The 18,130-nt window shown below is 39.7% G+C and overlaps 1 protein-coding gene across 8 annotated transcripts in view; it reads right to left on the bottom strand.

Annotated features, from left to right (window-relative positions):
* Positions 1-18,130, bottom strand: part of EVI5 (ecotropic viral integration site 5) — an 89,411-nt gene that overhangs the window by 70,352 nt on the left and 929 nt on the right. For 6 of the 8 annotated variants that reach the window (XM_026057462.1, XM_026057466.1, XM_026057467.1 and 3 more), the window contains exon 2: positions 4,080-4,309. In XM_026057462.1, coding sequence (XP_025913247.1) covers positions 4,080-4,309 — 230 coding nt within the window. Of the gene's footprint in view, positions 1-4,079; positions 4,310-6,670; positions 7,813-17,876; positions 18,001-18,130 lie in introns of those variants that run through there. The other 2 variants (XM_026057464.1, XM_026057463.1) reach the window with 2 other exon arrangements.

Genomic DNA, 18,130 nt, shown 5'->3' with positions numbered 1-18,130 from the left:
GAACAGTTTTTCCAACATTCATTTGTACTAAAGTTGAAAAGAAGAATTGCTCAGTATTTTTATTTCTTCTTGAGCTCTCAAAACATTCTGCAAACAGAAGAACAGCTCACACTGTAGTCTTTTAACAACTGGAAAAAAGTCACACAATGCATCAACAACACTAAGAGAAGTAAGATTTTAATAAGTGTTTTGTGATCTCATGAACTAGGTTTTAGTAAGTAAAAAGATCACATTACAGAACATACAGAAACACTGCCAGTCCAACTCCTTTCCCATACGCTCGTCAACTGGAGATTAATAGCCCCACTGGGAAGAAGGGTAAGTGGTTTTTTTTTGTTGTTGTTGGTTTTTTTTTTGGGGGGGGGGGGGCGGAGGGGGGTGTTGAGGCATAAAGTGCCAGCAAGAAGGCTTCAATTTTACTTGCAACGACAACAAGTCTAGCTTTTGTGCACCAGGCTCTCTGACAAAGAAAAGAACACAAGGAAAATAAATATCCTCAAAGTACTCAAAGTACTAGAAAGCAGACTAGTTTTAAAGAAAAGAAAGAAAAAAAGTAGTCTGTTAGTCACCTACTTGATTATACAATTCATAACATTAAAGATAATGTAAACATGGACAGATAAATTCAGCTGTTTGAAAATTGCTTTAGGTTTTAATTTTCTGACACTTGATAATAATTACTCATGAACCAACACAATCTTTTATAAGCACATGAAAAGCATCTGACCTAAAGAACAGGGAATCAAGCAAGAGCTATACTCTAGCAAATGAGTGAGCAATCAAAGCCTAGAGTTGATACATGAGAACTTTTGGGATATCAGAGAGAGGGGTATTATAAGGATGCACCAAGTCCTGGACAAGCTGCTGCCATGACCTCTGGGCACTGACCTGTGCTGCCTCCTCCAGGGGAGACGCAGCCTCAGTGTTGCTCGGACTCTGGGAGCAAGGAGCAGCACCCAGCTTTCCCTGTTAGCTGTCTGCCAGGGCCTCAACTCTGCAGGGAGCAGGAGAGACATGGGGATTTTGGGCAAAAAAGCCTGGTAATCCTCAACTAATACTGAGCCTCATACATCGAGGGCTTTTTTTTTTCCCCCTAATCTGTCTTAGCTGAGAGCTTACATTATATTTCATGTTCCCAGCTTTCACCTATTAGTCTTTAGGAAGTTAGGAAATAAAACAAAAGTAATTAGACCCATGAAAACAATTACAGTCTCTGCAATAACATCGTCATGTTTTGCCAAAAAATGGTTAAACAGTAGCAGCTTTTTGAAATCAAACTTTTTCAAGACAGTGACTTTAATTTAGTTCCTATTAAGGGAACATAGGAAATTTAGTTTGAGGAAAAGAACTCAGGAACACCTTTTTAATGTTTAGAAACCTGGCCTATACCAATCCATAATAAGAATTTGCAGGTTAGAATTCCTTTTCCTCAATCTGTGCCCATGTCAAGCGATTGAATTCAAAGTAGTCAGAGAAAAACAAGCACAGAAAAAACACTTGAAGATTATAAAAAACAGTCCCTAATGGCTAGTCACTTTTAGTTTCACAGGTTTCTATAAAAGTTATGCTAAATTTCTGTAATTTGACCTTACCTGGATACACTCATTGTCCTTAGATTTGTTAAGGAGTTCTCAATACAGCGAGTAGTATGCGAGTTCTGTGGTGTCTAACGACTGCTTTCTTTCATCTAAAACTTTATAAATGATTTACTAATGCCAAACAGCTCTGTCAGGACTCTGGACTGAACTACCTCAGTGTACTTAGAGGACTCTCAGTATAATTGGATTACAGAATACCTCAGGACATAGTTTGATAGAATTTGAGTTACTCCAGCTTCTAATCTGCTCAACTAATTCATATTCTCCTTATTCGTATAAAAGCCACCAATGAAAAGGAAACCTTTAAAAATACCTATCACTGGTAATTCTTCTGGCAAGCAGAAACAAGAATAGCTCCCTGTGTTCAGGGTACAATTCCTCGCCAACAAAGAGTCACTGTGGTAAAATGCAGATTCAAACTGTTCTGAAACTGCACTGCACCCCACAGGATAACAGCATCAAATTTCTATCTGAAAGTAAAGTATCTCCTGAGAAAAGGTACATTTGGTGTGAACTGACAGGAAAGCCTCTGATTAGAATTCACACACAACAAAAAAGACTAAATAAAGTGGGGTTAAATTAAAGGTCTGGCCAAAATCAGGTTTGGGGGAGGGGTGGAAATCAGAGATTTCCTAACAAACTTATCTACTAAATGAAGAAAGCCAGCTTGGAAAAGAAAGGCTAGCAAGTCCAAGCTCATATGCTTCTTTCAGCAAGCAAACTGGTCTAACTCCAGGACTTAAGATGACAACTCCAGATGTAAAGAAATTATGGCCTAAAAGAGATAAGCAGTCCAAAGAACAGATACTAATGCTTTTCAACTACAAGTTAGTCACTGGCCTTTAGCAGAGCTGAAAGTCACCTTTAGCTGAGCTGAAAGTCTCTGATTAATTGAAAGTCTAGCTTTCTTAGAGCTTCATTTAACGCAATTTGTTTTCCTTCTTTTGATAATTTTTTTTTCCCCCACTACTAGCACAGGGAAAGTTACAGATAGTACATCTTCAAAGAGATAATCCAATAAACCATAAGAGAAGAGGATGATGTGGTTCTAGCAGCTGCTTTCCATTCTCAGTCAAGGACTAGACAGATGTAACATTCCCAGCAATTTGCACAGCTGCCAGGAAGCAGGTATGAACACGAGACAACAAGCCAGCAGACAGTGGCTTCAGCCCCTCCTCCCACTTAGTCTTTTCCTCTACTAGAGGTTACCACCCTCCCAACTGAATCAACAAAACAAAACATGAGTACTCCTCAGCTGCCTCAGTGCAAAGTCCAGCAAGTCAGCCCACAAGCTAGAGCAGAAGGTAGTTTGAGCTAACCTGTCAAACTCTGCACTTCACTGCAGCAGGATGCATAGCAATCTTCAACAGAAGGTATCAAAGCTCTGCAACTATCTATTAAGTCTAAAGGCTATTTGGAGCTCAAATTCTCCTTTAAAGTTGATCTCTGATGAGCTCCTAAAACATGTGGTCAGATATAACCAATATTATAATAAGTCAAAGGTTGAGGCCAATTTGAAGTCACTGTGCAAGTCAAGAGCAAGTGATCCATGGAAAGTTAGGTCTTACTATCTGTAGATGGTGCAGATAAATATGCAAGCATGGAATGGCTGTCAAAATAATTGTTGCCTACTACACCAAAACATTAAACAAGAAGTCAGGATGAAAAGACTGATAAGGGATTTCCTTGTCATGAAATGAAGACATTATGCCACCTGTCACACTAGTGTAACAGTGGGAAGCATCTACTAATTCTTGCAAGTGTAGAGGGCTGAACACTGGCCCATCTCTAAGCATAAGACTGCCTCCAGGCATTGGACATCAGAGAAGCCGAGAAGCCTCATTGATAAGCTATATCTGTACTAAATAGCCTTATTCACAGCCTAAATTACAGAATACAAACTGAAGGACTTTGCTTGAGCCCTTAAATTGTCCAAGTACTGAAAGATAGCAGTTTTTACCTTTCTAACACCTCCAGCTAGAAAATTTGCCTAACCTATGCTGTCATTAGGAAACAGCTGATGTGCTAAAAGGCTCATGAAGTGACCAGGACACATAGTGGAAAGCAAGAACAGTGAAAAAGTGGAACAAACAGAAACTGGAATTCAGAAATCCTCAGCTTTTCAGAGAGCTGATAAAAAGTTATCATCATGACCTGAAAAGGTGATGAAGTTATATGAAAGTCTCATTCCTGAGATGTTTCATTTCAAATTGGATACTGAAGTTCATGTGGCTCCAGTGTAAACTCTTAGGATACAAGGCAGCTATAAACACTCCTGTAAAGCCAGAAGAGAAAAACACTTTAAGAGTTCCACAAAAACAGAACTTTAAAAAAAACATAGCTCAGGAAGACACAAGTTTTTACACCCAGGGGCCTTGAAAATACGAAGATGCTGTGCCATGAAGTCTCTATGCTGAAACTGCAGTAACACAATTTTAGTCTCATTTCTATCATTTCAGGACCAGCAAGTTTTCCACTTACCTGTTCTGTTCTTCAAGTTTAGCCAGTAATTCCAAGTCATCTGGACTCAGCTGTGTTGGTGAGGATGGCGATAATGCTGGTGTGGACAGAGTGGTAGAGGAGGATGTAGTGTGTAATGAGGCAGATGGACTTGCCACCTGACTGGCCATTTGACTGACTCTGTGCGATACAGTGTTCTTCACCCATGAGAAAGTAGAGCTCAGCTTTCCTGCAACCTTGTCTGTCGCCACCTGCAATGACAAAAAGAAAAGAGGTTGCAAAAGTTCATTTTTAATCTTCTTTCAGTGACCTGCTCTCAGTGATCAGAGACAAGAGATACAACATGTATAAGCTAACCTTGTTTACAATTCATGCCTTATAAGGAGTAGGACATTGTGATTATTTCTTCAGAACACCCAAAGTTGTCAGAAGCAACACAAGCAATAATGATATTATAAGAGAAATTGTATGCAACTATGGCACAGATGCAAGAGAAAAACAGACAGACAAAATCCTAAAGTATACTCCCAGAACAAGTTTCTGCAGCACAGAAATATCACAGGATCCAGGATCAGTTCAAACTTCCCATTACAAAAACAATTAGAAATAAAAATGTATTTTAAAATTTCTTTATAAACTAATAATGGCACAAACAGCAGAAAAGTAGGTAAAGAAACATCCAGCTACTTTATTGATGGACACTGAGGCAGTGGAAGTATATCAATAAACACCCCAGACCATCCAGGTTTCCCCTAACCTTCATTAACACTTACAGTGGCAGGATGGGACAGGACTGGGGTGGAGGGCACACTTCTGATCCGCACCAGAGTAAGATATCCTCTGGCACCTGACAGTGTGGAGAAGTCTCACATGGAAGCTAAACCCAAGGATCTACAACAGCAGCTCCTAAATGTCTTTCGTTAGACATCATGTTGCCAGCTCTTCTCCCTCCTGACTCTCTCTCTTCAGGCTACACCTACGCGGCCAGGTACACCCGATCCATAACCTGACAGCAGCTTTTGGACAATTTGGGGGGTTGAGGGGACTCAGAATAACAGAGGCGAGGGGTTACTGGAGTGGGAGAGTGCTCTGAGCTGCGGGTCCAGGACCAAGGCAGCCAGTGGGGCTGATCCCAGCAGCAGGCATACCCCCATAACGTGGCGTAAGGTCAACACCTGGTCACACAGAAGTGGCAGATTATGGGGTAACAGCCCAGCCAATTCTGCTTTTTTTTGGCTTCCCTTTCCTCACTGATCACTAGAGAAGAAGGAACAGCAGCTCCTGGAGGTATTTCTAATGAACCCTTCATTAGGCCTTCCTGCAGCCACTGAAAATACAAGAGGCTTTGACCTCAAGCTCAGCACAAAGTTCAATTCTTGCCCTAGCCCAATTTACAGAAAATCTGGATGCACTTTAAAAGAGCAGCTAGCTGGCTAGCAAAAAGTTAGAAGTTTGCCAAAAAGAATAGCAGGTTGAAGGGAAACTTCCTTTGAAGTAGTGCTGCTGACAACTATTTATTTTGACATTTCCTGACTTCCTCAAAGTTGTGAATTGCTCAATGGTTGTCACAAACAATTCTGCAACGCAGCTTATACAATAATTGCTAAGATACTAAAGACCTTGAACCTCAAGAAAAAAATCCCTTCACGATCCTCTGATAGAATCTAATTGAAGCAGAATTTCTAACGCAAAAAACAAACTCCATCTCAGCACACTGACTTTCACAGTTGGGGCAGCTGATGGACAGCTTTTATTTTATTTTTTATTTTTAAAGGAAATGGGAACACTAGCAAATCATACCCCCCCACACACACAGAGTCTTAAGTATTAAATGGAACTTTGGGATGGGGAAACTGTATTAGATTAGGCTATCAGAAAGAGCTCAATAGCAAAAAAATAAATAAATAAATTCAATTTCCACAAGCTCAAATCAAAAAGGAAGAGAAAAATGTTCTAAACACCCACCAGCTTGTGATACAACATATCTGCGAGGGTTTGGAGAGAGGAAATATCCTTCAGAAGGCATAAATCTATGAATCGGAAGAGCCACCCATGCTTTCTCTCATTACATCACATACCCCAAAGTTGTGGCATTTGCCATTTAAAGCAGTGAAATGTTTTCTCTTGAGCAGGATATATTTAATAAAATAAAAACTCCCCAAAACACATTACTTTATCCACTTTTTCATATTCTCTATAATACTACATTGTGTCTTCACTTCCAATATTCTATTTCTTCTTAGCCTTCCACCTTCCTTGCCCTTCTCATTTACAGTGTGTTCCCTCACCTCCTCCTCACAATGAATTAAACTAAACACAACTTCTTTCCTAAATTTTCCCAAAACTTTTTTCCTCACCGTGGACCACAGACATACTATAGAAATTGTACTAGGAATCCAAAGGCTACTAAACAAAGAATTTAAAGAATGAAGCCTTTCAGTAACTAGGGATATTGTCAGCCCAAGAAGCAGCAGATCTCCACCCAGCAGATCTATCCCTAGAGAGATCAGCTGATCAGGAACAAGACATCTCCAAATCCAAATAAAATGGAAATGCGTGCTTGTCTAATGGTTCAGTATAAAATCTAAGCTTACTCTGCAGTGTAGACATACTTGGGGATGAGTCAGCTTTCCAGGTGTTGCAGATGAGACATTTCAGAGTCCCTCTTTGGGTCAAGGGTGGTAAAATCCTGTAGCCCTTCTCCCCAGAAGCTGTCCAGCGGCATGTGTGAGGGCATACACAAGGCACACAAAGCTCCAATCATCTCTTGCTGTACCTGCAAGACCTTCCCCTGAAGAGAAAGACAGGGCAAATCCACCAGTCCCCAGGGCAGAGAGTTCAAAGCAGCTGTCCAAAGGACACGCTGAGTGGCAGGAAGAGCATGGGCAGCCACCATGAGGCCAAAAGCTATAAAAGCTGCAAGGAGTTGTACCCACTGCAGAATATTCTTCTTCCCATAGCAAGCCAAGCAGCACCCTTTCATCCTGTCTTGAGACTCAGGAACAACCAACTTGCAAGTCAGATTTGGCCTGTTAACTTCCATTCAGACTATACCGGTCAATGCTGCATTTTGCTAAAACAGATCTCAATTGGTAAGCAAGGATTATAAACAAAGACGCCAGTTATTCTAAGTTGGTATATTCTGATGCCCAAATGTTATATTTAATGCTAGTTTTCTAAATGTCTCAAAGTACTCAAATTCATTAGTAATATGGATTCAAGAATTAATAGCATCAATTTAAGACAATTTTTTACTTTTTAGCTGTACTGTTATAGCTACTGGCAGCTAGACTTCTTACTACACTGCATTATCATGCTTTTTTTCCTTATGCAATAGAGATAACTATGCTAAAAGAACATTTCAGTGCAAGTACAGGGTCCATTCTGATTCAAAGACAAACTGAACTGTGTGGAAGAACACCAGAAATATTCTTATCAGCTTAATTTAAACAATTAAAAAAACCATTAAAGCAAAACACACAAGTCCACTGTAATTATAGCAATCCAGAAGCTACTTGGCTCTAAAGGGCTAATTGTTTATAGACTCCACTAGAGCCAGTAATGTGCTTAGAGAACTCTTAGCAGCGATTCTGTACAGGAACAAAATCTCACTCGCTGCCTACACCTTTGGGGGAGCGTTAGGAGAAAAAAAGACTGACTTCTCAGAGGTGGACAGTGGAAGGACCAGAGGCAACAGCTGCAAGCTGCAGCAAGGGAAAACCTGATAGATGTGGGGAATTCCCCCACTAGATATTGGGGAGCTGGGGGGGGGGGGAAATCATAATGAGTGTTTATGCACGAGAACAGGTTGTCCAGAGAGGTTATAGAATCTCCATCGCTGAAGATGTTCAAAACTAGACTGGACAAGGCCTCTGCAACCTAATCTAACTTTGAAGCTAGCTCTGTTTTGAGCATGATGTTGGCTAGATAAGCCCCAAAGGTCCCTTTAAACCTAAAGTATTGTGATCCCGTGATGCATTCTAGCATGTCATTTTAAGAAAGATTAAAAATTGACAGGGTAGAAAGCCTGAGGGACACACTATTTATGAGTTAGGGATGCCACCTTTAGTATCTGAATTTTACTTGTTCTGTAGACAAGACCTATAGTTAAGGAGCAGGTTAGAACAGTTCACTGTGGTACTGTTTTGGACAAAATACTTCCCCAATATCCCTCATCTTCCCTGCATGTAATAAATGGGATTCTTACCCCTCAATGCTCTGAGGGGTCACAACACAAAGAATGAACAATACAATTCTCCAATGGCGCACGTGAAGCTAAGCAAGTCTATTTAACAAAATAAAGGATTGCATAATTTCTGAAAATTTCTTCTTTTTCTAACTTTTGTATGCCTTTTATTCAGTGTCATAATGCTAACATTCAGAATACATGCAAAGGCTACAATTCCAGCAGTGTTATTTTATGTGGTTAAGCAAAATTTGGTAGGGCCAAGTATAATATACAAGCCTAAAAACATTTGAAAGCTGCAACTAGTTTACAACAATGCATAATTACAATTTTATTTCTAGATTTACTGTCACAAGGATATTACTGTACTTATTTGTATGCATGAAGAACACCAATTTAGATGGGAAAACTTGGAGGCTCTATCTAGGGAAGCCAAGTTAAATTGCATGCTGTTAACACTATCTGAATTGAAACCAAACACGAACAAAGCCACTTGCCCTAATCCAGAGCATAAGAGCTTACAACTGTAATTTGAGACTCAAAAACAAGAACAGCACAGGCAATCTTAAGGTTCCATTTTGTATTTCCATTTTTAGTAGAAGAGGACTGCTCAGTATCATCTGTTCCAAAAGAATATTGTTAAGTCTCAGATAAAAATACATTTAAAAAGTCTATATACTGTGCTTCCTATAAATGCAAATTTGTCACTAGCTTCTAAAGCAGAAACACTTAAATACCGTGCTATGATGAACACTTATTGCTAGATTTGTTTCCCATGATTTTATTTTCACATCATATTGAAAGAAAGATAGGCTGAGTGCCTTCAGGAAGCAAGAACGCCACTACAGGCCAAATGCAAAATGGTGGGACCCAATCTCCCCACTCACTCTTCCCCAGCAAGATGACATTTAACAGCCTCTCCCAAATGACTACAAAGTGCAAGATCCATATGCTTGACATTCATTCTGGAAAGAGTAATAGATGTAGCTTGGAATCTTCAGATGCAGGACTACAAACCATAGGTGGGAACAGTAAGGTCCTAACTTAAGAACCAGTTGGAACCTTTTTCTGATGCTTATGTCACCTAAGTTTTCTGCCCAACATTATTTCAACACATTAAAAACAACATGATCTTTCAATGATAACTTTGAGAAGCACTTTCAAAACTAGCGTTTGGACACCACCTTTTATACAAAAGAAGATAAAAAATTGTTAGAGGTTTCAAAATCTTAAATTTAATGTATGTATTAATATTTCACTTGGTCAACATCCTTTATTCTCTGTTGCCATGAAGGGATAAGTTATCGCTGCTTCACTCTGACTAAAACACCACTATGATAAAGACAACTCATACATCTCACTTGATGAGAGGACTGATTATTTTCTCAAAGACTTTAAACTGCTTAATATATGACAAGTAATGCAATTATTCCAAAAATAGATGCTGACAGAACCAGGGCTGATCTTAAAAACACAAACATGATTACCATACACAGTAGGTTATAAAAGTCACCCATTGTGTTTTAAGCAATCTTGCATATTAGAAACACGGTAATTTAGAATAACACAGTGTGTGACAGAAAGAGTAAGAAATATACAGTCAACTTTTATCTCTTAAAAGTAAAGTAGCTAGTAAGAACTACGGTGAAAAAGTAAATCCAAATGGCAGTCAGGGTCAAACTCTGTACAAGACTCATACCCCAAAGGAAGTGATCTGAAGTGGGGAAAAAAAAATAAAATCAAATCAAGAACCTTACTAACATTAAGCAGTCATTCAGCAACAGATCACTATGCGTTAAGCATTTAATGCAGAAGTTCACAGAAACAAGTTATGTATGCTAAGAATACCAAGAAAAAGATTACAGTCAAGAAAACCTTGCAGGACAGCAGTTAGATCACAACAATGATCTAACAATATTAGTGTTTCTACACAGCAGTTCAGAGTGATATAGGAAAAATTCAGAGAATAAGTACACCAGAAGTAAAAAGAAAAAATAATTTTCTAATCAACTATTTGAAAACACTAACATTTACAGTAAGCAACATGCACATTCTTACAAAAAGCAACTGTTTAAAAGTCAAGTGTCTCATGGTGAAGTTTGTATTAAAAATGCATGAAGAATTAGTTTGGGGAAACTACCATGGCTGGCATCCAAGGCCAAATTAAGAAAAAGTATTCTGATAGAGAACTGCTCAAGCCTACATCCCTTTTGCCAGGCTTTTCCAGTTTCCTAAAAAATCTAACACCAGCTCTTATCTCAGATTGTCAGCATCAGTGAAGGCTCTTGGACCCAGACTACATAAATGTAGTTAGATATCAGCTTTCTATCCATTTCCCCAAATAAGATCAAGTAACAAAATTTTTCTAATTCATCACTTCACCTATGCTAGTTTCTAAATTCATATTCAATGACACAAAATTGCATTAAGTTATTCACTGGAATTTGAAACTGAAAACCCCTAAGGGCAACACTCCAGTATTCTCATAAATAAGCACGCAGTGCTCCTGCACTTGCCCAAACTCTTTACCCTTCTTGTAATAAAGAATAAACCCCCCTGCTACATGTTATACTTTTTTCAACCCTATGTACACCGTTCCATCTAACGGTGCAGCATCGCTAAACCACAGACCACAGCTGTTTCCAAGCTTCCTGCTGACAGTCCCTGCAAGGAGAAATCTGTGTCCCACTGCCAAGGCAGTACACACATGCAGTACAGAAATGAATCACTGACTCTCCCAGGAGAGACATGTACCTCCCTTCCCTGAGAGCACAAAGGAAAGAGCTAAAGGTTTCACCTTCTGGCCCCTCCAAATCAGAATGACAGAGCTACTGAGTTGTTGAAATTAGTCCTTCTGCCTTTAATTATACCAAATTCAGCAGGAATGATGGTGGATACTTTTACTGAGTATCACCAGCTCCTGGAAACACCAATAGGTCCATACGAGCACATGGTTTAACACCCTCCTGCTTTTTAGGAGCATGACTTTGCTTAACTCGGCATTCTGGAAAGACCCAAGAAAAACAGAATCCGTAAGCTTTAACTGTTTTCTCTTCCTCTGGCTTTTGGAAGAGTCTCCTCAAGGCCTTCCTAAACAAATGTTTCTTTTAAGAACACGTTATGGTCCAACTAGTGATAGCTCTGCAGGACTGCAGCAGCATCCCCTTTGTCTAGATAGATGATGCTCTGCAAATATGGAGTGTCCTTTCCTTTGCTACCCTTTACTGCTGTGGAAAAGGGATCACAGTCATGCGCTCGACTGTTTGTGGGGGTAACAAGGACAGCCAGGGACATCACAGGCAAGGCACGTCCCAAAATCTTAATGAGGACACAGTTGTAACTAACTACACATGAGATGATTTTTGCCTTTGCCATCGCCCTCTCACTACGCATACACACCAATGCCACCTCCACTCCCTTCTGCGCCGCCTCGCTGCTGAACCACTAACATTATGAAGTCGCTCTGCCTGGCACCCTCTTGTGCCCCGTAACCCACCTCAGCAAGGGCTACCCAGAGGCCACAGGGGTCCCACCAAAAGTCCAGACCCTGCTCCGCAGCCCTGCTGTGCTCAGCCCACACAGGCTCTGCCCCTTTAGCTAACCAGCTGCAGCTGGCAGCCCCCAAGCAGCGGGGCTCCTTGCTTGGAACACCTCCACCTGCTTCCCCAGGGCACAGAATTGCCTCCTTTGCATTTCCTGCATTGTCCAGAGAAATTCAAGTTACATTTGAAAAGTATAAAAGGTAACCTACGCAATCTGGGATACACGCCAAATCATCAAGAACACCAGCAGCATGATCAAACCATTATTAAAGAGTACGAGTGTGCAAGCAAAAAACATTAAGTCAATGCACTTTAAGAACAGTTTCTTTTCCCCAGAGGAGTCTCACTCAAGAACCTGCCAGTTAATCCAGACTGAGAACACAAACCCTGCTCCCAGCCTTCTCCAAGGGACACCAACACCTTCCACTGAGGAAAGCCAGACGGGGAGTCACGCAGGCAGAAGCAAGCTCCACAGCGGGTGTATTCATTTAGGCTCCGTGTGGCACATTACAGCAACTACGCTGCTTCCAGTTTCCCACAAGTCTTATGTCCAGCTGACCATGAGCATGGGAAGAGTTCATCCACCTCTGCCTGCCAAAAGCTATGCAGAGACCTCCTAAATAAGTGCATGAATTTTGAGATGGGAAATGCCAAGAGATAAGAAATTACTATAGACTTGATCCTCTGCTGCACTCCTAAGTCAGCCAGAGTAAATGGTGCAACAGAAAGGACCAGGAATTCTCACCTGCCTGGTCAGTCACCAGGCAGGGCACAGATTTGTGCCTGCTGCTTACCTGACGCCACTGCAAAGATAGTAATGTTTATATTGAGTTTATATACCAATACATATGATGTGCAGATTACATACGCCAGTTAAAATACATAAAACTCAGCATGTCAGCTTTATGCTTAGTGTCTTTTATTAGCTGCTGATAACAGCATATTACTACTAAGAGGAAGTGCAATATTGGCTTTATATTTTTGAGTTACTCAAAGGAATACTGTAGTGGAGTAGCATATTAAATTTTTAAATCAGGCTAGTTGAAGGTAGACCATAGCATCCCACATTACATAGGATTATACAAATCTTTTTCCCTGTAAATCCCTCAGTATTGCGCAGCACTTTACAATAAGCCCAGCAATGTTACTTCTGCATATTTTTGCATTTGCCAGACAATTTTTCTTTTTAATGCCTACTAGATTCCTTAAAAAAAGTATTTCACTGTACACATTGGGTTGGGTTAATATTTATATTCTGCATTTCCATGAATTAGGAAATGTGTATTAAAATCGTCAGCATCTTGATTGCCTGAAATACTGTTGCAAATATTCATACCATATGACAAAGTAAAACATTGCAAACCTTACACAAATACTGCTGTGTGTGTGTATATATATATATATATATATATATATATATATAAATAAAACATGCTCTCTAGCCTTTCTTCTCTTAAAAAAGAAGAAAAAACACATGCAGAAGAACTGTTAATGATACAGGAAACAATTTAGTTGCATTCTCACAACACTTTTTTTTTATAAAAAAAGCCTCACATAGTTGAGACTGAAGTTATAGATGTGGTTTTCAAGCCAATTATATAGCATCCCATGGACCCAGTTTACTGCTTGCGTCAAAAAGGTAATAGCATTGTAATATCCAAAGAATAAATTAACACTAGTCAATCAATGGCACACGTGGGAGAGGTGGCTGATCAATCTGCCTGTTACCATGTTTCCTGACAACCTAGAATCCTAATTCAGGCCTCAAACATGGTTTCACTATGTATATATTCTATTAGACAAATTCACCTAATTGATTTCTGCTAAAGTCTTTAAAAAGAAGTACTTATTTACTCTCATATTCCCAGTTTTTTCCTGCAACATCAACTAACAGTAGTCAGGAACACCATGGCTAGCATTCACCAGCTTCTCTTTCATTTGATATTCACTAGTTCTCCAAGCCTTTATTATATCAAGATTATAATTACATCATGCAACTCTTCAACAGTCAGAAACCTTTCTGTAGTACCATTTAGTAAATGTGTTCTTTAAAACAGTGGTCATCAGGCTCTAACGTGCCAAGATTTTGATGGTCCTAATGTGCCTACAAAAAAATTTAAAACAGCAAATTCACATATATAACCTAACAACGTAACATACAATTTAAGGAGGCTACTACTCCATTAAAAACATTGTACTGATCCCCTTAAGGCTGAAACCTTTGCTCCAAGTCATATGAAGTCACACAAAGGATACTCCAATCATTCACCAAATTGTACTGAGTTCTATTAACTTTCGAGAACAATTCCAGTTTTAATCACCTTGAAGCCTAGTGTGGTTTGTCATGTGCCACGTGCATTGTCCCACTATGCTAGCAGACAAGACAAACCAAGATATTTTTGCAGATGCTGTCCATCTAAAGATGGTCCCTTACCAAACAAATTCCCCTTAGTCTGACATACCAAGTGTAGCAACCTTCAGAAAAGAGAGTTCTTCTTTGAATGGGAAGAGAATCTAAAAATGGTGCTTTCATACAGGATGACTGAGAGCTCCTCAAAGCTACAACAGAGGTATTCTGTTGCCGCAACAGAGAAAGAACACTGAAGGACTACAGTAAACACTTTAAAGTGGAACTTCTAAGCATTTTCTTTGATTCTTTGTTCTCTTAGACCTCAGTTTTGAGAGCATCTCTGTATTTGAGGTTAAGTGTCAAGGTATGTGTATATACGCTTGAAGGATTGTCACCCTGGCTAACAAAAAAAGTGTGAAGAATCTCAGATTAATCAGTTAAAAAAAAACAGCTCTTGCAAAGTTAGTTTGCTTATGCATTAGATTCGCAGATTTAGAAATGTTATTGAATAAAATACAATTCAGTCATTTGACCAGAATAAGTATTATAATCAGTTTCCAAAAAACTACACATACTGAAGGACACAAATATTTACCAATATCTACCAAATATTTTACTCCTTTCTACAAATTTTACTTTTCTGCTTGTCCCTCAAGCTGTAGCTTAACATTGCTTCTAGCCAATTTCCTCCCAGAAAGCAACCAGAATTAGCAACTAAATACATTAGGGTAAAAATAAACAAATGCACTAAAGTATATAAATACAGTTTACTGAAAGCCTTAGATCCATATTGCAAAAGTGAAAAACAACTTAGTCACATGTTTTCAAATACTTACTGTGCCATAATTAAGATGAATTTTTGAATGTAACTGATTGAATGGGGGGAAAAAAGTATGGGGAAAAAATGCTATATAGGGAGTGAAACTGATAAGATTAAAAGGCTCAAATATCTGACAACATAAAAAACATACCATTCCATGCAGCCTCTGGTTTTATATACTGGAAAACCAAACATTTTCTATGCGCAATTCTTCTTTGTTTAAAGAGACTACATAAATTTCTATGTCACAGTCTACAGGCTGGAATCACAATGCCTATCTCCTTTTTACTGAGTTGTGTGTGGTCCTCTCTCAGAGGAGACTTTTTTACTATGTCTGCAAGTAGTCTGCTGTTAAATCTACATATAATCAAAAATACCTCAAAAAGAACAGAGATGTAAAACCAACATCTAGGTAACATCACTCTACAAAGCCCTTGCAGAAGGTAGACATCTAACAAATAATAAAGCTATTAGTTTTTGACACTCATTTTAACCACATTCAATAGTTTTGCTCTTTTATAAAGAAAATCACAGTAAGCCATTTTCTCTCATACCATCCTATTAGTTACAGGAGCACTATCAACTTGCAGCAACAGCAATCTGCTACTACAAGATTGGCCCCATCTGCCAGTCTGAAGAAACTGAACTGAAGAAAAAATACACAGCTAGTATAGCATAAGATACTGGTGAGTCAGAATTATTGTGATGATACAGAATTATACTGCTTAAATGATATTTCAAAAAAATATCAAGAACATGTTATGATGTTCTCAAGCAGGCATCTAATACTAAACTGGAAAATCGTGAAAATTCAGTCACAGCAATAATGCATCAAAAAAACTCAAGAATTTCAAATCTTCATTAGCACACCTTGCAGTAGAACCCGTTATAACTACCTAGTACCCAAACATTAAGCTTTTTTTTTTTTTAGAACAAAACTGTAAAAGTAAAAATAAATCAAAATTTACTGCAAAACAATATAGATTAGACAGGATAGGTATTTTAAGAACAAAATTCAAAAGACAAGTAAAGTTTGTTCAGACAGAAGAAGATTTGGTGGCGGCTCTTGGCTGCTTTTCAAGTTGGAAACTATTACAAAAAGACTGAATGTCCACAGTCATTCTACGACAACATCTTACCTGGTGTCCCAAACAGAGCCCAACCCTAGTACTGTACTTCAGTCCCAAATACACAGCAATTGCCTCATTAGGACTCGAAGATTACTTTTAAGGAAAATTAGCAAACAAACTCGACAGCTATGGAGCCTGAAATAACATGAGGACCACTACCAACGTCCAAAAGGAAATCACATCCTTCACTGCTTGAACCCTACAGCAGGCTACACATTCCTGACCCCCCACCGAACATCACTTTGTTGCTAACTGAATAACCTCCAGAGGTCACAGGAAATGAAATAACATTAAGGAAAGCCTGCATGAAAAGCTAGAATTCACTAAATCACTTCTGCCTTTACCTTGTGAGCAGATAGCTTCTGGTTTTTGTTGGATGTGCATGCATTTACATTTCACATACATATGTAAAAAACGAGCTAAGCAAGACAAGTGCCCCCTACACTATTACTAAGTCTCCTTCCTAATTGCCAGTACCCATTTATTCTAATCACCACTCCTTTCAGGAGGCAACAAGGCATACTTTAGCTATAGACATTTAATCAGACAGGACTACAGTGAAAGCAAAATAGCGTTCCCCATTTAAATCAATCCAAAATTTAGCAACAGATAATGTTGGTACAAATAGGTAAGACAAGGCATGCCAAGGCAATTCAGTGTGCCATCTATAAACTAAAGTGACTTATATTCAAGAACTCCAGAGCACACATCTAACAATTCAAAATTATATGATGCTAAAATAAATTGCAAAGAGTAGATATAACTATTTTTTACTCAGGCCTTGGAAAACTGAACTAGAGTGTGTAATCAAGGCAAATATAGGCTGTTTCAGAAAAGAACGTTCATAAAGTAAGATTTGCTTCCTTCATTGTCCAGCTTCCCTGATTACCAGCTGAAAGGTTTTTTTTTTTCCTTTTAAGCAAGAATTTGACATTTAAAATGTTACATAAGATATTCAATTCTACTGTTGCAGAATTGCCTGTTCCTTAACAAAACAACTCCCCCCCCCCCCCGAATAGCCAAGCTCAGGAAGTCCCCACGCCTCAGCGTGCGGGGAGCCGCAGGGAGGAAGCCAGCGGCTCTGCTCCAGCCTTCGTCTCCAAACATCTGCTGCAGGGCTGGGCAGCCCCTCGGGGACACGCGCCACAGCTGCTCTCGGGCCGGTTTATCAAATTCAGGTAATGCTGATTCATAATACTGAGTGTTTTCTTCCTGACCATGTCTCTCTCTCTCTCACTGGCCTTCCATATTTCCTCTCCTTACTCTTCTTACTTGAAACAGAATTAATACCAAAGTATTTAGGAATAAGCCTGAAATCTTGATCTCCATGTATGTAAACAGAGCTGTACAGCCATGATCAAAGCAGAAACAACAGAGGAAAAGAGCACAAGAGAAAAACAGGTACTATCCACCAGCAAAGCAAACAAGATACAGTTACCTTCTCTGTTAACCCCATAAAATAAAGCCAACATGTGTGCGTGCACAAAAAAAAGTCTAGAATTTCTTGACAAGTCAAGAAGTCAAACTAAGTCAAACATTGAATATTTGGGGGTCTTCCCTGTATGAGCACAACTCCTTTCTAAGCCTTTTATATATGACCTTGGAAAGAATGAGCCATCCCGGGAGGACATGAAATAACATGTTTTAGTACTAGGTGATGCTGGAAATCCAAAACAGCACGCCGACGTCCCATTTTCCTGTGAAACTGCTCCCCGATTAGCAGTGCAGAAAATTAGCAGGAAGCATAGGCAAAGACACACGACACTGAAAATGAGATTTGAAATAAATACCGGTAACTAGCCAGAGCGCTAACACCAACTTTTTGTCCCCGTCACGTAACGAAGCCCACACGGATGCAGCGCAGGCCGCCGGCGCACGAGACCCCCGAGGGCGCGTCTGGGAACCGCGGGGCGTTTTAAGAAGGGAAAACCCCAGCGCTCTCGGTTTAACGCGACTCCCCGCGAGCAAGACGCCGCCCAGCCGGGCCGGCGGCTCCGGGAGCCGGGCGGGGCCGCGCCCTCCCGCCGCGACCCCAGGGGCCACC

The sequence above is a fragment of the Apteryx rowi genome, unplaced genomic scaffold (assembly GCF_003343035.1).
Source record: "Apteryx rowi isolate R43461 unplaced genomic scaffold, aptRow1 scaffold_14, whole genome shotgun sequence".
NCBI classification, from domain to species: domain Eukaryota; kingdom Metazoa; phylum Chordata; class Aves; order Apterygiformes; family Apterygidae; genus Apteryx; species Apteryx rowi.
Note: the sequence above shows the minus strand (reverse complement) of the source record. Positions and strands in the feature narration are given on the sequence as shown.